At 39.9% G+C, this 20,540-nt stretch overlaps 1 protein-coding gene across 3 annotated transcripts in view; it reads left to right on the top strand.

The window, feature by feature from the left end:
- LOC106084651 (whirlin) overlaps nucleotides 1–20,540 on the top strand; it is a 255,495-nt gene that overhangs the window by 122,066 nt on the left and 112,889 nt on the right. For all 3 annotated transcript variants that reach the window (XM_059360094.1, XM_059360095.1, XM_013248507.2), the window contains exons 4-8: nucleotides 173–303; nucleotides 8,109–8,398; nucleotides 8,463–8,783; nucleotides 8,862–9,033; nucleotides 9,116–9,226. In XM_059360094.1, the coding sequence (XP_059216077.1) occupies nucleotides 173–303; nucleotides 8,109–8,398; nucleotides 8,463–8,783; nucleotides 8,862–9,033; nucleotides 9,116–9,226 (1,025 nt within the window). The remainder of the gene's footprint in view (nucleotides 1–172; nucleotides 304–8,108; nucleotides 8,399–8,462; nucleotides 8,784–8,861; nucleotides 9,034–9,115; nucleotides 9,227–20,540) is intronic.

Raw genomic sequence — 20,540 nt, 5'->3', positions numbered from 1 at the left:
AGGGTACTTTATAAGCCATTGCCTTCTTTAACAATTGGTGGTAATTCACAAAACAATCAAACTTACTGGGACACACGTCTCCTATCACTTCAGGTTCATCGTGAACATAATTTTAATTAAAATCCTTATAAACTTTTAAACATCATCATCTTCTTTGGTGTCTCCATTACAGGCCTTGGTGTTTATATTTCACGCATCGAGGAAAATTCCGTAGCTGAACGTGCGGGTTTACGTCCCGGTGATACTATCCTAGAAGTGAATGGTACACCATTCACTTCAATCAATCACGAGGAGGCGTTAAAAGTAAGTATTTCGGTACAGTGTTTTAATTGTATTGTATTTGCATAACAATAATAAAATGCAGTTGAAATACTTGTATCAATTTTTTTATTATAATAAATCATAAATATATATATCTCGAACATTAATACAAAATCCTTCATTTAGATACAACAAAGATTTTTAGAGAAATAGTTTTATTATCACTTGTTTCTTCTTAATAAAAGAAAATTATGGAGACGCTTATATTCTGTTATTTGAAGTTTTATTGGTCCAAATAGTTTTAAAATTGCCAATAAACAATATAGACAATTACAACAAACCCTTTTAAAATACAAACTCTGCATTATTGTAAAGTATATAGAATAGCTGGAAAATAAAATTTGTTCGAAATTCAATATTCAAACTGCTAATAACAACTTCCTTGCCTTACATTATGTTAGGTTGACCTTACCTGCCTTACTTTAACAAAAACGTAAAAGGCTTTTCATTGATTTTTTATTCTACAATAAAATGACTATGATATGTCGAGAGTAAATTCTTCTGCAAATCAATCATTGTTTTCTATATTGTACTGCTCCCTGTAAATTAAAACACCGCACATATATCAAATTTGGCTGTTTTCATTCCAATTTTCATTTTGCCATTCTGTGTCTCCTCAGCCAAGGAAGTTTTAAGCTTTTACAAATCTCCAGCAATTTACCAACAAGTATTACACTAAGCCCCAATTCTCAATACAAAAGTACACAGAAAAAATAATACAAAATTTTATAAATATTTAAAAAACTTGAAATCTCCTTCAAAATTGTTTGAGTTTTCAAATAATAACAAGTAAAAAGGCATTAAGTTCGGCCGGGCCGAACTCTGCATACCCACCACCTCGGGAATATATGTAAACCCCTTTTCATCACAATTCGGTGAAAATTGGATAACTTAAGCACCCAAATTCGGCACAGACATTGAGTGGTTAATAAATATAAGTCACGGTTCAATTTTGTAGGAAAAAATATTGGTCTTTTTGGCAGCTATATAATAAATGCGCTTTTTATGGGGTCAAGACTTTAAATCGAGAGATCATTCAATATGGCACCTATAACCAAATCTGGAGCGGTCTGGACCAAATTAATCAAGGATATAATAATCATCCTATTTAATGATAACTCCACTCCTACATCCGTAGTTTAAGATGGCTGGTCTCGATCATATTTTATTCAGGTCCCGACAACTCATATACAAGTAGCATTTTCAGACAATAAATCTACTTTATATAGGAGTAGCTTGACAGGGCCCGCTCCGCTGCGCCTTCTTTCACTCTCTTTCTTTTTGGGTTTGAGGCGGATCATCATATGTCAGATTCGTGCTCTGGTCTTAAATACCTTCATTTGAGTGTCATACTGTCATTATTGGTTTATAATTCATTTGGCTGGTGGTTTTGGAGGTGGGGCGGCCGCCTAGATATCCCACGCATCTCCGAGACCTGGGGAGGGTCCGCCCACTAAAGTTTGGATGTTAGATCTACTTTATTCTCTTGAATTAGGTGGTGGATTGGAGTAGCCAAACTCTTTGCCACGAAAATCTATATCAGATTCTTACTCCACTCCCAAAAACTACATTGGCGCTATATATCGCTTTAGTCGGTATATATGTGTGGTTTTGAGGGAGTTTATGAGGTGAGGCGTCTCTGAAACACTTGGCCATGAAGCATATACAGATTTGAGCCCCTTTTTGCCATAATCCACAAATATGTCCAATTTGAGGGGTATGCAGGGTGGGGCGGCCAACCACGTACTTAGCGCTGAAAAAATATTAGTATTATGCTCTACTCTCAAATGTCTTATATTTGAGCCCCAATTGCCATTGGTTTAGGAGGAGTTATGGGGTGACACAACCCCAAACATTTGGCCTCAAAATTGGATATCAAATTCGTATTCTACCATCAAATACATATTATTTATCGCCATAGTAGGCAAGCATGACTGGTTTGAAGGGAGTTTAGAGGCGGACCCTGAAGTAATATCAGCATCGTGCTTGAGCCCCATAATCTCAAGCATTTTGAAGGAGGCTATCAAGATATTCAGGGCTACGGATCTTTCTCAGATTCACACTAATTAATTTTTTTTTTTTTGGTTATCCACATTCAAAATCATATTTCTAAGCGACCACTTGAGATACCACATTCTTAAAGATCAGCAGGTCCTCCTGTGTCCATCCGAATTTGAGGGTAAAAAGTTTCCTCTACTACTAAAGACCTTTTATTTCTGTCCTATTCTATCCTGATTGGCCTTCATATATTATTTCATATTATTCATATATTATTCTTAATTCCTTTTTTTTTTGGATAGGATAGGGGGAGGGGGATTGCCCTCTGACACTTCCTTTCATTTGAGGACAATGTATTCTCGGTCATCCTACATGACAGTTTGGCGTTGCATTTATTGGGAGGAGAGGGTGGAAATAAGTCTGCCATTTTGGAACGGTTATCCAGTTTATATGCAAAATGTTAAGGCCCTAGAAGTCCGAGGGGTCCATTGGTGGGTTTTTAAAATTGGCCACCTTGGCCCTACAAAATTTTGTTCGGGCTGTCAAAAGTGCATTTATGGTCCGATTTTCAAATTTTTTGCTGGAAAGTGCTTAAAATTTCTCTGAGGCTTGTCTTTTATTTTGTTAAAAGCATTTAAAAAACTGGGAAAACCCTTCGAGTTCTCAAAACGCAAAGCTGAGACCCCCAACTTTATAACATACTAGCCGAACCGGGCCCGCTCCGCTGCTCCTTCTTTAACTCTCTTATATCTTTTTAGGATGGGAACACTGCGGATATCGAAATCGTGCCATTGTAGCCTTTGACGCTGAACGCGTTCAAATCCGGACAAAGCGTTGTTTATCCCCTCTTTATGTTGGCGGCATTTGCGAGGTACAATGCCATGCATGGTCATTTAAAAAATTTTCCCAAAGAGGTGTAGCACTGCGGGACGCCCTTCGGACTCGGCTATAAAAAAAAGGTCCCTTATCATTGAGTTTAAACTTGAATGGGATAACACTCACTGATGTGTGAGAATTGGCCCACTCTCGGTTCCCGGTGGTAATGTTCTTACTTAGGGGACATTTCGACTCAAATATGGATATCAAATTCGTGATGTACTTCCAAATCCCTTTAATTTGAGCCCCATATTGTCATGACCGGTAAATATGAACCGTTTGGAGGTAGTTTTGGGGCTGGGGCGCCCACCTGCACTTTGCACTGAAAATAGATATCAAATTCGTTCTTTATTCCCAATGGAAATGAAGTTCAGCTTACGGGGGAGCTTTAGGGCGTACCCCATAACACTTGGCTCCAAAAGTGGATAATCTACTCCCTAATACGTTTCATTTGAGTCCCATATAGCCATGGTCGGCTAATATGCCCATGGTTGGGGTTATTTGGGGGTGGGCGACATCCTATTACTTGGATCTAATCTTTTATGCCGTATTTGTAACCTACTGCCTAATACTTTTCATTTGAGTCCCATATTGACATGGACTTCGAATATATCTGTTTAGAGGAGTTTTCGGGCGTGGGATGGCCCTCTGGGTACTTGGACCCAAATTTAGTACCATATTCGTTTTCTGGTCTCCAATACCTTTCATTTAAAACGATGCTTGTGTCCATCGGACCACTTTCCGATATGGGTGGCGTTTGGGGTAAGGGGGAGGGTCCGCCTCCACCCGATATCTAAAAATTATATAGCCTATGTTTCCTTTCATACCCAATCTATGAAAATTTTAAGAAAATCGGTTCAGCCAAGTATCATATATTAGTAATGGGTCTAATGGCGTTTTTGAGGAGTCGCGTGACCCACTATACTTCGATCTGATTTTGTATGCCAGATTCGAAGTCTACTCCCGAATACCTTTCATTTGAGCCCCATATTGAAATGAACGTCGAATATGTCTGATGGGTGCTTAGACTCAAAATTTTAATACCAGATTCGGATTCTACTCTCCACAACCTTTCATTTGATACCTATATTGTCCGGATGGGCCCACTTTTGATTTTGGGTTGTGTTTTTGGCATAATGCATAAGGCCACTCTACTCTTTCATACCTTTCATTTGAATCCCATATTGTCCCGATCGGTCCACTTTTATTTTTGGGTAGTACTTTTGTTGTAAGGGGGAGGGTCCGTCCCCCTCCCCATATCAAATATATATAGCCTATGTTTCCTTCCAGACAAACCTACACAATCTGTGAAAATTTCAAGGTAATCGGTTGAGCCAGAATAAACAAACAAACCGACAAACAAACAAACACAAATTGAATTTTATATATAAGATTTTTATTGCCCTAATTACATGCAAAAATTTTTTTGCGCCTTCCAAGGACATTTTACTAAAAAAAGCCAATTTTGCAAGCATCTTTCCCCAGTATGGGGATTTTTATTTTTCACAAAAGCGTGTTTTTTGGTCTCATTTGGGTTTTGAAAATTGGACCAGAACAAAATTTTGTAGGGCCGAGGTGACCAACTTTGAAGGCCTGCTAATGGGACCATGCAACATTTAGGGCCCTGAAATGTTGCATATAAACTGAATAACAAACAAACTAAACTATAACCATGTAAAATATCATGACGATATCTCTATCTGTTGCAAAATCGCAGACTTATTTCAACTTTTTTGTTCCCCATCGATAAAGCCATGTCCATCCGTCTGTCGAAATCACGATAGCCGTCGAACGCGTAAAGCTAGCCGCTTGAAATTTTGCACAGATACTGACTATTGATGTAGGTTATTAGGGATTGCAAATGGGCCATACCGGTTCAGATTTAGATATAGCTCCCATATAAACCGATCTCCCGATTTGACTTCTTGAGCCCAATTTTTGTCCGATTTGGTTGAAACTTTGCATGTAGTGTTCTGTTATGACTTCCAATAACTGTGTCAAGTACGATCGGAATCGGTTTATAACCTGATAAAGCTCCCATATAGCAAGTGATTCTGAGTCGATCGGTTTACTTATCAGTAGGTCTATCTCTCTTCCTTCAGGGTGTTACAAATAAATGCACTAATTTACAATAACCTGTAGCACAGCAGTGGCGTAGGCTATAAAAAAGAGACCCTTTAACATTGAGCTTAAACCTTTGTTGGATTGAACTCATTGATATGTGAGAAGTTTGACCCTATTCCTCAACGGAATGTGGAGGAATAGGGTTTCGGATCGAATACCTTAGATAGACAGCACTTGAGGTCGAATGTGAGATATTGGTGCTATGGAAATATTTCCTTGTTGCAGTTTATGCTGCACGAATGGCTCAAGGCTAAAGGAGAAAACACATCTAGGTGTCCACATTGAGCACTCAGAGGCTGAATTCTGCTTCCGTCAACCTGACCAACAGACGGTCATATAAGCGGATATACCATCAAACAGGTAATACTCGAGATAGTCAAAAACGTCAAGCCTTTACGTCTTTAGGAGTTGCGTTGAAAAATTCATCTTTGACAATAAATTCCACAAAAGCAACGCTCAAAAGTAAAAGAATTTTCAATTTAGACGACTGAAATAGAGCGTCATTCTGTGTTGTCGTATAGTGCTAAGTTCGAATCTTGGAAACCTACCGCCATGGATTCTGCTAAAACTTTTTACAAAATAAATTAAGTGGAATAGCTTAATTTTTTTCTACACACCTAACTTCTGTCAAACTAGCAAAAATTAAAGCTACTAGGAACCGAACAAGGATAATCGAGAGACCGGTTTGTATGGGGGCTATATCAAGTTATGGACCGATTTGGACCCTACTTGGCACAGTTGTTGGAAGTCGTAACAGAATACTGTGTGGAAATTTTTAGTCAAGTTGTGGTTTGTAAGAGCTAAAGAAGTCAAGTCGGGACATCGGTTTATGTGGGAGCCAGGGACATAGCGGGATAGTATTTTAGGGGGCCCACCCTACATTTCTTCAAAATCGAAAAATTGCCAAAATTCATTCGATACTGTTAAATTGGTAAAGATAACTAACATTTTTTATTGAAAATTATGGCCGCTACTGTGTGCGTGTGACCCATCGGCGGTGACATTTTCTATTATATAGATACGATTTATTTTTCTGTTTGTCAGTTCCGTCTTGCACGGATTTATGCCTAGACCACCTTCGGTAGCCCACTTTGCTGTTGCACGTAGAGCTTCATGAGGTATATCTCTTAGAGTGCTGGGAAACTTTCTCCTAACCGCAATTGCCACGTCATCAGCATACGTGACCACTTTCACGCCTTTTTCTTCCAGAGACAAAAATATATTGTTAATGGCTACAATACACCTCCTTGAGATGTTCATCTGCTGACCCATCTTTTTAGATCCAGAGATCCCAAGCCTGCCGTAATGCATCTTTTTGTAAGTAGGTTATTGAAACGGTAGAGTTGATGTCTAGAAACGGTGGAGTTGATGCCTAGAAACTCCAACTCCTTCATGGTTGACGTCGATTTTACATTATTGAAAGCACCTTCAAGAATTGCTACCATTGTATATTCCTTGACAGCGATAGAACACTCTATGTAGCCGACTACATATCTCCAGGGATCTTTGCTCTAAGATATGTTTCTATCAACCTCTCAAGAGTCTTCAGCATAAAGGATGCAGGCTAATCGTGTGGTAGGGTTTCCTGCATTCGGAATGAGGTCGAAATTCTGCATTTCAAATTTAAGCAAATTTTAGTTTCGACGACTTAACCTGTATACCCAATGTGGTGTAGGGTATGAAAAGGTCCGCTTCGCCCGACTTTAGTCCATGCTTACTTGTTAAATATACACCTTATTGCAAATTGCAAATTTGTCCATCCACATTCCATTAAGTACAGTACCTCACAAATGTTGCCAGCATTAGGAGGCGATAACCACCGCTGAAAAATTTGCTGATGTTCTCGCCAGGATTCGAGCACAGGCGTTCAGCCTCATAGGCGGACATGGTAACCTCTGCGCTACGATGGCCTCCATATACTCTGGCGTCTTATACAGATGCAAATAATTCGTGACCCTCAATGCAGTGATATTTCATTAAAAATTAGTAAATATAGAATTTTTGATGAAAATCCAAACTTAAAATGCTAGCACCTCCTTAAAATATGCGTTTTATTGTGAAAGACACTTAAATTAATTTCTTTCAAAACCCGACTTGTTCAATAAAATTCATAATTTCAAACAATTTTGATATAAATTTTTTCTGTGTGCTCAATCATCACAACTACTATAAGTTCATGCCCCTTAAACACCAAACAAATCTCAATAGGCTCATTATGTCATTTCTATTGGTAATCTACACTAATACATATTGAGAAAAAATTGGCAATAGAATAGGTTGTGTATATCTATATTTTTATGTTACTATGGCTATAACTTGGTTTTATGATTTATCCCTTGCACCAAGATTTATGTTAACCATGGGACACTTTAAAACAGATATAACCAACAGTACTACTCTTTACACGCACTCTTCAGCAAAACTACCATAGAATCAATATGCTACTACTGCAACTACACTGCAGCACATCACTAAATCACATAAATACACACACGCACATTATATTTGAGCACTATGTTTTAATTCAGTTCAATTTAGTTTTCCTCCCAAGATTTTCTTTTTTGGAATTTCTTTGGAAGATTTGGTTGTTGGACCTTTTTGCTAGTTTTACTTCTATATATTTTTTACTATCGTCCCAACTTCTGACTATCTTTATATATTTGATTTCTTTTTTTCTTTTTTATTTATCTTAATTTGAACATTTTCGTTTTGGTTTTTGGTTTCTTTCGGACTTTCTCCCTTCTCTTCTTCCTTTTGTCTCTTCTATTGCCCATTTTTTCTTAACGCAGAGATGTGTGCAGATATTGAAATCACAACGTCAAATCAGTATGACGGTACGATCACCACCCACGCTTAATTCAACGGCCCCGCTGCATGGCTTTGGACCGCCCTCTAGAGATCCCATGTACGCATCGATGGCCCCCCTGCTCACACAACAGACTGCACTGCCACCGGGTGCCGCCATAGGAACAACAGGGTCATTGCCGTACCGACAAACGTGTTCCTGGATGGACAGACATGGGAGGCCTGCCTCGCCGCCCATGGAATATGGCGGCCGTAGAAGTGATCGTAGGGATAGGTAACCAACAACAAGGACCCTTGAAACAGATAAATAACATCCATTGCTTTTTACTTTGTTGCAGAATACGTTGTGTTGAGCTGCTGATAGAGCCTGGCCAGTCATTGGGTCTTATGATCAGAGGCGGTGTAGAATACGGTTTGGGTATATTTGTGACGGGCGTCGACAAGGATAGTGTGGCCGATCGTGCCGGTCTAATGGTGGGCGATGAGATATTAGAGGTCAATGGCCAATCCTTTCAAGACGTTACCCATGATGAGGCTGTTAGCCAGTTGAAATACCACAAACGTATGTCATTGGTCATACGTGATGTGGGTAAAGTGCCACATTCCTGTACCTCCATAGAAATGGAGCCCTATGATGCTTATAGTCCCACGGGGACAAGGTAAAGACAAAATAATAATATCAAGACAAAAACAAAGTTGATTGCTTTTTACATTTCGCTGCTTTTCCCATTTGCCAGAGCCCGTCGAAAAAATCAAATCACCGCCATGGTGGAAGAGAAGGCCCGCTCACTTCTGCCTCGACATCATTTTGCAAGTCTTTCGTATTATATTGCCGAATATAGTGCGCGAGCAATGACCATAGATGCCTTTGTAGCCGTCTTATTAGAAATGTTAGATACATATGAAAAGGTGAGTACACCAAACACTTGAGATGCAAACCATAATGTTTCGAAAATTATGCGTGTTTGCTTTATTTTTCTTTTTCTTTCAGCATACACTAGTGACGGAAATCCGTGAACTTATATTTCCTGAGGATCGCACGAGATACGATGAACTGGTATATCGTAGAGAGCGCGATCCTTATAGTGGCGAACGATTAAGGGTAAGTAAAAAATCCCTCCTTCTCTTACTCATTAATGCCTATTATTTGAACCCTATATTGCCTGTTTGAGGGTGTTTTGTGGTTGGGAAAGACCCGCAAACATTTCGCTCAGAATGTTGAAAATAAGTTTGTGTTATTTTCTTAAATACCTTTAAATACCTCGAAAAAGTCCTGCTACGTGTTTAGTTTCCACATCATATCATTGTTTTAGATTTAGAAGATTTAAATTATGATAAAAAGTTGTTGCTTTAATTTTTTTAATGTTAGCGCCATGTGGACCTCGTTAAGATATTCATAAATGGCACCAGCATTAGTGAGGGGATCAAAAGCTAAAATCGTTATTGATGTTCTCGACAGGTTTCGATCTCAGACATTTTCTGTTATAGAAGTTCCATCTAACCTATGCTAAAAGGCGGCTATAATCATAAATTCACAAAAGTTTAAAAATGATTTTACGATTTCCCTATTATTTTTGAAAGGATGGGAGCATATTAATTTTGTGATTCCATCTGCAACACATCGAAATATCCATTTCCGACCCTATAATGTATATATATTCTTGATTAGCGTCAAAATCTAAGACGACCTGTCTGTTGTCGATCCGTCCGTCTGTCTGTTGAAATCACGCTACAGTCTTTAAAAATAGAGATATTGAGCTGAAACTTTGCACAGATTTTTTTTTTTTTTTTTTTTGTCCATAAGCAGGTTAAGTCCGAAGATGGGTTATATCGGACTATATCTTGATATAGCCCCCATATAGACAGATCCGCCTAAGACCCTAGGCCCATAAAAACAACATTTATTATCCAATTTTGCTGAAATTTGGGACAGTGAGTTGTGTAAGGCCCTTCGACGTCTTTCTTTAATTTGGCCCTGATCGTTTCAGATTTGGATATGTCTGCCATATAGACCGATCTCTCGTTTTAAGGTCTTGCACCCATAAAAGTCGCATTCATTATTCGATTTTGCCAAAATTTGGGACAGTGAGTTGCGTTAGGCCCTTCGACAGCCTTCTTCAATCTGGCCCAGATCGGTCCAGATTTGGATATTGCTGCCATAAAGACCGATCCTTCGATTTAGGATGTTAGGCCCTTAGAAGCCACATTTATTGTCCGATTTTGCTAAAATTAGAAGTAGTGTGTTGTGTTAGGCTCTTCGACATCTTTCTTCAATTTGGCCCAGATCGGTTCAGATTTGGACATAGCTGCCATATAGACCGATCTCTCGATTTAAAGTCTAGCGCTTTTGCTAAAATTTGGGACAATGAAATGTGTTAGGCCCTTTGACATTATTCGTCAATTTGGCCCAGAACGGTCCAGATTTGGATATAGCTGCCATAAAGACCGATCCACAGATTTAGGGTCTTAGGCCCTTAAAAGCCACATTTATTATCCGATTTTGCTGAAATTTGGGACAGTGAGATGTTTTAAGCCCTTCGACATTCTTCGTCAATTTGGCCCAGAACGGTCCAGATTTGGATATAGCTGGCATATAGACCGATCTCTCGATTTAAGGTCTAGCGCCAATAAAAGGCGCATTTATTATCCGATTTTGCCAATATTTGGGACAGTGAGTTGTGTAAGGCCTTCGATGAGTTATGTAAGGCCTTCAATGAGTTGTGTTAGGCCCTTTGGCACCCTTCTTCAATTTGGTCTAGATCGGTTCAGGTTTGAATATAGCTGCCATATAGACCGATCTCGGTTTAAAATTTCGGGGCCCTAATAGGAGCATTTATTGTCCAATTTCGACATTTTTCTGTAACTCTTCGACATTTTTCTGTAACTTGGCCCAAATCGGTCCAGACTTGGATATAGCTGCCATATAGCCCGATCTCTCGATTTAAGGTTTTGGGCCAATAAAAGGCGTATTTATTGTCCGATGTCGCCGAAATTTTTGACAGTTAGCTAAGTTCATACCTCCACATACTTCTGCAATATGGCACAGATCGGTCAAGTTTTGGATAAAGCTGCCATATAAACCGATCTCTCGATTTAAGGTTTTGGGCCCATAAAAGGTGCATTTATTGTCCGATGTCGCCTAAATTTGGGACAGTGAGTTGTGTTAGGCTCTACGACATTTTTCTGCAGTTTGGCCCAAATCGGTCCAGATTTGGATACAGCTGCCATATAGACCAATATCTCGTCTTGGCGCCATAAAAGGCGCATATATAATCCGATTTCACTGAAAATTGATACAGTAACACAGTGAGAGTTAGGCTTTTCGATATCCGGTGCGTATATTGTTCAGATCGGTTTATTTTTAGATATAGCTACTAAAAAGACCGATATTTAGTTATATACAAATGAACAATGACTTTTACTTATTAGTATTTGGTCCCAATCGGAACATATTTCGATATAGCTGCTATGGGACATAAGGTATGCATTTTGCACCGGATTTTGACGAAAGTTGGATTACATATATACCCGAGGTGGAGGGTATCCAAAGATCGGCCCAGCCGAACTTAACGCCTTTTTGCTCGTTTAAATTAGATAATCAAGTGCAACGATACTGATTGCGCCTAAAAGTATGTCAACTCCATCAGACAATTCGGCATTTAGTACAGCCAACATAGTGGGACAAGTCGAACAAAATGTGAAACAAAGATTAAGGAAGAGGATAGTAAAAGACTACAAAGACTGGAACAATTAGGAAGAATCAAACTAATAGTTCGACGATCACCTAACCAACAATCATTGTATGCGGCTGTTCACAAACTACTAAAGTTAACAAAAATGCTAGCTGGTTCTTCTATTTTTATAGAAAGAGACTTCAGTAGGATGCGTTTGCAAAGGGGAAAAAAATTTCAACGGAAATGCACAAAAAGGCGAAAGAGGACGCTCTTAAGCATGTCAAGAAATTGGAAGTTTAAGTCAAGGATACAGAAGAACTTTGAGCAGTAAGTAAATAGGCAGAATGTAATGTCAAAGCCTTGAAGTACAAAGTTATGTAGCTCACCGAAGACTTTGCTGGCTCCGAAAGAGTACTAAAAGCGGCCGAGACAGAATAGTATGAAAAAGTCAAGAAGGTGGCCGCAAATGCTAGTAAGGGCACTCTGATAGTAGACGAGAAACGCCAGTTGCAAGTCTGCATTCCCGCCAGAGAAGAAGTGAATACCCCGTTGCCTGATGATAAGGAAGCGAATGGCGAGGAAGTTGAAAATGAAACCGCAACAAGAGAAAACAGCAATGTTGGTGCTATGCCGAATTCAGAATCGATAAATGTGCGACCTGCCAACGAAATGCCCAAACCCCTGACAGCAAGGCACGCAGGCGACACAAATTGGAAAGTCAATGGCGATGGTAAGCCACATGTGAAAATGCCTTTGACGATGACGATTATCAATAGTTGGAGCTCAAGTTCAAAAATCCCATATGAACTCCAAAGGTAACAGAGAAGTAAGAAAGATAAGAGCTCACCCACTCATCGCCAGAGTTGGGTGCTTGAAGAGAGAAGTTAATCAGCTCAATCCCAGAGTGCTCTATGTCGTAGAAGGAAGTCAAACACTTACCGCCGGAGTGCTGGAGGGCAGTGAATGTAAGAGTGGTAAGAATCAAAGGGTTTCGATCGCTCACCGCCAGAGTGCTGCGAGAAAAAGAAGGGAGAGGTGTACTCACAGCCAGGGAGCATGTTATCGCCATTCCTATGGGTGACCATCATAAATAACCTATTACGGATGCTGGCTGAGGAGGGATTTAAACACGTCTATTACACACGATTTTATAATATTTCAAAGGCGTAACGATCCGAAGCCAGCTATGAAGAAGGTCCGAAAGCACCTTGCAGGTGGTATACGACTGGGCAAGGCCTAGGGGTCTCAATGTTAACCCAGAGAAGACTGAAAACGTTGGCTCGAAATGTGACCTGAATTCGAGGACATTCCACTGGCTCCACAGGAGCGTGATTAGACCAATACTTAGTTACTCTCAGTAGTTTAGTGGACTGCGATGGAAAAAATATTGCAATATAAGGACCATACGACAGGTGCATAGGTGGAGCGATGAGGACCACGCCCGCTAGGGCATTGGAGACTATTCTAGATATCCGACCCATTGACATACAGATTAAGTGTAAGGCAAGAAGTCAAATCGGGAGATCGGTTTATATCGGTTTAATCTGAACCGATATGGCCCATTTGCAATCCCCAACGACCTACATTAATATCAAGTATCTGTACAAAATTTCAAGCGGCTTGCTTTGTGCGTCTGACCGCTATCGTTATTTCGATAGATGGATGGTCGGACGGACGGACATGGCTAGATCGACTCAGAACGTCGAGACGATCAAGAATATTTATACTCTATTTCGACTATGGTGGATATTTCGAGGTGTTACAAACGGAATGACTAGATTAGTATACCCTCGTCCTATGGAGGTATACTCATATAACTCATTAGAGACCCACAATGGAATCGTTGAATTGTAAATACTTTATTCCCAGATAACTTATCGGCAAGAGAAATTTTACCTTCGACAGCTTCACTCGCGGTCGATCTATTTTCTCTTGAAGAAATAAGATAGGTCAGCGTCGAACTTAAGACAGGAAAAGCTCCCGGTCCGGATGGATTACCAAATGAGATAATCTACTCGTTGGGAAGGTATGACCAGAAATACTACAAAATGTCTATAACACATGCCTCTCGAGGAAGAAACAAAGACCTGTTTTGCTCCGAAAGGATAATACAATCCATAGTCCTATAGACCACTTTGTATGCTGGACACTTGTGGCTAATTCCTAGAAAAGCTGTTGTTGCTTAGGCTCAAGCCGGAACTAAGAGGGAAAATGGAGGGTCTTCAAACCTAAGAAAAATCTACCAATAATGCCATTAAAGAAGTGGCCGAACAGCACAGAAACACACTTGCTTTTAACTCAGCTGATTGGATCATCATGAGGCGGACAATAAGAGATCGTAACCGACCAGATTACTTGGTTAAAACGATAGACAGCTACTTCGAAAATAGAATATTACTTTTTGATACCGAATCCGGAACAGAAGATTACAAAATAACATCAGGGATTCCCCAAGGATAGTTCTTACGACGGTCTTCTAAATCTGGGCGCTCCATGTCAGAAGAGAGTGGCTTTTAATGATTTTGACTAAATCGCACCTGCTTTCAAAAGTAGTAGGCTTATCGCCATTTATTTATTTTTATACCCTCCACCATAGGAAGGGGGTATACCAATTTCATCATTCTGCTTGTAACACCCCGAAATCTTCACCTATATATATTCTTGATCGTCATGACATTTTAGGCTGATCTAGCCATGTCCGTCCGTCTGTCTGTTGAAAGCACGCTAACTTTCGAAGAAGTAAAGCTACCCACTTGAAATTTTGATCAAATACTTTTTATAAGTGCATGTTGGTTGGGATTTTAAATGGGCCAAATCGGTCCATGTTATGATATAGCCGCACTATAAACCGATCTTGGGTTTTGACTTCTTGAGCTTCTAGAGGGCACAATTCTTATCCGTTTTGGCCGTTGCACTAGGTGTTCTGTTGTAACTTTCAACAGCTGTGCTAAGTATAGTTTAAATCGGTCTATAATCGGATCTTGACTTCTTGAGCCACTAGAGGGCGCAATTCTCATCCGATTTGGTTGAAATATAGCATGACGTGTTACATTATGATTTCCAACAAGTGTACTTAGTATGGTTCAAATCGGTCCATGTTTTGATATAGCTGCCATATAAACCGATCTTACATCTTGACCTCTTGAGTCACTAGAGGGCACAATTCTCATCCGATTTAGCTGAAATTTTGTACAACGGCTTCTCTCATGACTTTCAACAAATGTATCAAATATGGTCTGAGTCGATCTATGGCCTGATACAGCTCCCATATAAACCAATCTCCCGATATTACTTCTTGAACCCCTATAGGACACAATTCTTATCCGATTTGGCGGAAATTTGCCACAATGACTTCTACTATGGTCTTTAACATTCAGTTAATTTTTGGTCCGAATCGGATCATAAGTTGATATAGCTACATCTCTTATCCATTATTCTCTGTTTTCTGAGGACTCGACAAATGCGATCCATAGTGGAGGGTATATAAGATTCGGCCCGGCCGAACTTAGCACGCTCTTATTTGTTTTAATATAGACACCATCAAATGCAACAAGACTCTAAAACGGTTTCCAGATATCTAACTCCTAAGCTATAAAGAATTGCCGACACAAAATATGTTTTCCTACATGACCTTATATGAGAGACATTTTTATACCCTCCACCTTAGGATGAGAGTATACTAACTTCGCCATTCCGTTTGTAACACATCGAAATATTGGTCTAAGACCCCATTAAGTATATATATTCTCGATCGCCATGAAAATTTAAGTCGATCTAGCTTGCATCCATGTTACGTCGTTATTTTTGGAAAACAAATTTGAAGTCACTCAAGAATAGCTACAATAATATTATCCATTAGACGATTGTTTCCGTTGGAGCGGCAGATCTAGAGCCCGAGAGTAGGTCTAGAATGGACTCCAAAGACCCAACAGCTGCGGTGGTGGTATTAGGCCGTTGTTTGCTACTGAATCCTCGACTGGTGGAGCGGCTGCTCCAGGTTCTACTAGCCGACAGACGACTGGTCAGCAGGAGCTTTTGACGAAGACACCTTTTTCGAGTCTTAAGGACAAGGCCGAATTTAATCTATCTTCGCATGCCTATAATTTGCCTAGGCCTTCGGTCTTTCCCGGCAAACCAACACTCTCTTTAAGAGGTTGGAATAATAGAAGGAGCATCGGTCTTAGGTTTATTGAGAGGCTTGGTGCGAATGATACTAAAACTCTCACTGTGAGGGAGAGAGACTCGCTAAACTGGGCTAGGGGAATAGATGCGCAGGCTACCCCAAATACTACACGTATAAATTCGGATATTGCACCGCAGTCAGCCAAAAGGCTGCGGTCATCTGGTCAATAGTCAGATGGGTCCAAAAACCTTTGATAATGTCTCTAGGCACAGTTTAGTGATGGCAATTGTCGACAAGGATGCATACCTAGGAAAAATTGGAGTGGGATAGTCAATGGACTGTCATCAGTATACTACGATGTATACTAGGGCCGATACAAACTAATTGCCTTCTGGGATCAACGCTCAATTAAAATGTATCGTTGAGCCCTAAAAAGTTTGGTGGGACGTGGCCAGGCGCAGCACTGGCTTAGTCAGTAAGGAAGATATTCCGTCTCGACCAATAGCGCACATTTGGATACCAAGGATTGTTCAAATCCTGAATCCATACATGGAAGACTAAGGGAATGTAATCCCAATCTTAAACCACCGACTGGAAGATTGGTAGATTGGATGAGGCTGATGGTGACCGGAGACATGCAGTCAAGTGTCAACAAGTGTCAAGGAGTTGTATCCATCCTATGGATTCAACAAGTTGAAACTAAAGTGGTATAGAAGCGGTGGAGTTGTGGAATCAGAAGACGACTCAGCTGTTGTTGCTGAACACTTGTCTGGGGAACTATCGACCACATCGCTAAAGTTTGGCGGATTGCAGAGACTGGAAATCCCCCTACCACCATCGAAACAGGAGAGGAAGGCATGGAAACGGGACATTACAAGCCCTGTGTGGATGGGTCATCCGGTTGGATTGGGCTCAAGGTGTGCGGCAGCGGTGAAGGACGGAACTCAAAAAGTAATTCGAAAGCAGCAGCTAGTGCAGAATATAAGCAAGAATCGTTCACGCCGCAAGTGCCCAGTATACCCACCACCACACGGTCGTGCAGGTGGAGATCCGGGCAATCACGGAATGCGTGAAATGGTGTGGTGCTAAAGCGAGGACATCGAGTGTGAACATCTTTATGGACAGTAAAATGGCCATAAGCGCAATAACAAACAGGACGGTAAGGTCACGAACAGTCTTGCAGTGCAAGAAGGAAGGCCAGAAGACTGCTGTCAATAAACATGGTTAACCCGAAACCTTTCGGGTCGACGCAGTTCGAGTTAAGGGCGTGGGCGACGAACGTAACAGTGTGAAACAGCGAAACAGTCGGTAGGACGGCGGAAACCTATGGGGTGATCCGGATAGTGAGAGGACGAGGCTATTACTGAAAGGAAGCAAGCAGAAGGTCAGTAAAGCTTTTGGTATCATAAGAAGACACAGAGGACTACGAGCTCACTTATGCAAAGTTGGTGCGACAAGTGATAGCATGTGCAGGGCATGTGGGGAAGATGATGAGACGTTAGAGCATTTCCTATGTCATTGCCCGGCTTTTGCGGCTAAAAGATACCGGTACTTAGGTGGGGACACAATACCAGTCATGAACCAACTTAGGTTAGTGGCATGGAAAACAATTCAGGATTTTGTAAGGAGCACGGAATTCCTAACTTGAAATTATATTTTTCGAGGTTACTCTTTAGTTTTTAGAGTGAATAACAAGCCGATTACTGGCTTTAGTGTATGTCCATAGTGGCATAGGGCGGATTAATATTCGCACCCTCTTTTTAACCTAACCTCACCTAACCTATTCCCACCACCATAGGATAGGGAGTATTTTAATTTTGTCATTCCATTTGCAACACGTAGACAACTAGGAGCTTAGAGGAGAGTACCATCTGTACAATGCTAAATAAATGGAAAAATTATGGCGATAAAATTTACCTTTTTCAAATTGAAGAGATATTGTAAAGCCTCCCCTCCATGCAAGGGTTTCAAAAAGAATCCTCTTTAATACATAGCATAGTCCGGAGCAAAATGTTGCAATTGGGAACCCACCACCATGGATTCTGCTAAAAATTTATACAAAATAAATTAATTTGAAGGGCATAATCTTATTCTACATATCAAACTCCTGTCAAATCAGCAAAAATTAAAGCTCTAGGAACCGAACAAGGATAATGAAGAGAGAGGCTTACATGGGAGCTATATCAGGTTCTTGACGGAATTAGACCGTACTTGGCACAATTGTTGGAAGTCGTAACAGAACACTGCCTAATAAATTTTAGCCAAATCGGCCAAATATTGCGGCTTATAAGGATCTAAACAATCAAATCGGGAGATCGGTTTATATGGGAGCTATATCAGATTATACTCCGATTTGAACCGTACTTGACACAGTTGTTGGAAGTCACAACAAAACACTACAAGCTCAATTTCAGCCAAATCGGACAAATATTGCGGCTTGTAAGGGCTCAAGAAGTCAAATCGGGAGATCGGTCTATATGGGAGCTATATCAGGTTATAAACCGATTTGAACCGTATTTGGCACAGTTGTTGGCAGTCATAACAAAACACTTTATCCAAATTTCAGCCAAATAGGAAAAAAATTGCGGCTTCCAGGGGCTCAAGCAGTCAAATCGGGAGATTGGTTTATATGGGATCTATATCTAAAGCTGAACCGATATCTTATTTGCAATCCCCAACGACCTACATCAATATTAAGTATCTGTGCAAAATTTCGAAAGCCTAGCTTAACGCGTTTGATCTAAGACAAATATTTCGAGGTGTTACAAACGGAATGACTAGATTAGTATACCCCCATCCTATGGTGGTGGGTATAAAAATGTTTGTTAAATCTTTGTTATTATGTAATATTTCATTGTTATTATACCCTCCACCATACGATGATGGTATACTAATTTCGTCATTTCCTCGAAATTTAGGCGTATATATATTTTTGATCGTCATGACATTTTAAGTCGATTTAGCCATGTCCGTCTGGCTGTCCGTCCGTCCGTCTAACTGTCGAAAGCACGCTAAATTTCGAACGAGTAGAGCTAGCCGCTTGAAATTTTGCACAAATACTTTTATTAGTGAATGTCAGTTGGGATTGTAAATGAGTCATATCGGTAAATGTTTTGATATAGCTGCCATATAAACCGATCTTGGCTCTTGACTTCTTGAGAAACTAGAGGGCGCAATTCTCATCCGTTTTAGCTGAAATCTTGCATTAAGTGTTTTGTTATGCCAAGTATGGTTCAAATCGTTCCATAACCTGATGCAGCTGCCATATAAACCGATCTTGAATCTTGACTTCTTGAGCGACTAGAGGCGCAATTCTAATTTGATTTGGCTAAAATTTTGCATGACGGTCCGTTGGGGTTGTAAATGGGTCAAATCGGTTCATGTTTTGGTATAGCTCCCATATACACCGATTTCGGATCTTTACTTTTATAGCCGCCAGAGGGCGCAATTAATATCCGATTTTGCTGAAAATTTGCATTAAGTGTTTTAGTTTTACCATGAACAACTGTGTCAAGTATGTTTCTAATCGGTCTATAACCTGATATAGCTCCCATATTAATCGATTTTGGACCTTGACTCCTTGAGCAGCTAGAGGACCCAATTATTATCCGATTTGGCTGAAATTTTGCATGAAGTTTTTTGTTTTAACCCCTTGAGGACAGAATCGTTCTTAAAATTGTCATAATTACTAAGAAACGTGTTGCTAAAAGGAAAAAATTCTGCTCCTTCTATGAGAAAAAACATGGGATATATATGTCCCATTCGTCCTCAAAGGTAAATATTTGTGTAGAAAAATGTTTTCGAACATTGCTTAGAAGTAGAACTCAAAATAAATCAAATCGTGTAGTCTGTTTAGACTAACAGACATAAAAACACTATAAAAACCAGTGAAAAGGCACTAAATTCGGTCGGGCCGAACTTTGGATACTCACCACCTCGGATATATACGTAAACCCCCCATCGTCACAATCCGGTGAAAATTGGATAACTTATGCACCAAAATTCAGCACGGACATTAAGTGGTCTAACAAATACAAGTCACAGCCTTTATGAGCTTCGGAACCTTAATCGGCATATCGGTCTATATGACAGCTATATCTAAATGCAGTCCGATCTTTACCATATTATGGTCAGATGTTGCGAGGCCTAAAACTACTCACCGTTTCAAATTTCAGCGAAATCGGTGGAAAAACAAAGCTTTTTTGGGCTTCAGACCCTTAATCGGGAGATCGGTCTATATGGCACCTATAGTACGATCCAAACCATATTTCGGACGGATGTTGGGAGACCTCAATTTCAATCAATTTCAATTTCATCTTTATTGGTTCATTATTATATTCATATTTACAAAGCAGAGTTATGAGATCTTATCTTTTGGATATTACTGCATATAAGACTTAGGATCAAAGATATTAAATTACAATAGCACAGTTAAGATAATGAGTTTAAAGGAAAAATAAAGGGGAAAAACCTTTGTATGAAATTCACACAATTGGAAGAAAATATATACATACTCAAAAATATAATAAAAATACTCAAGGTAAGCATACGATTTCCATGTGATGATTAAAAGGGAGAAAAAAGAAAAGACCGTAAATTTATGTTAATTCGTTGCATGA

The sequence above is a fragment of the Stomoxys calcitrans genome, chromosome 1 (genome assembly GCF_963082655.1).
Source record: "Stomoxys calcitrans chromosome 1, idStoCalc2.1, whole genome shotgun sequence".
NCBI lineage: Eukaryota > Metazoa > Arthropoda > Insecta > Diptera > Muscidae > Stomoxys > Stomoxys calcitrans.
The sequence above is the reverse complement of the archived record's forward strand: the minus strand, read 5'-3'. Positions and strand labels throughout refer to the sequence as shown.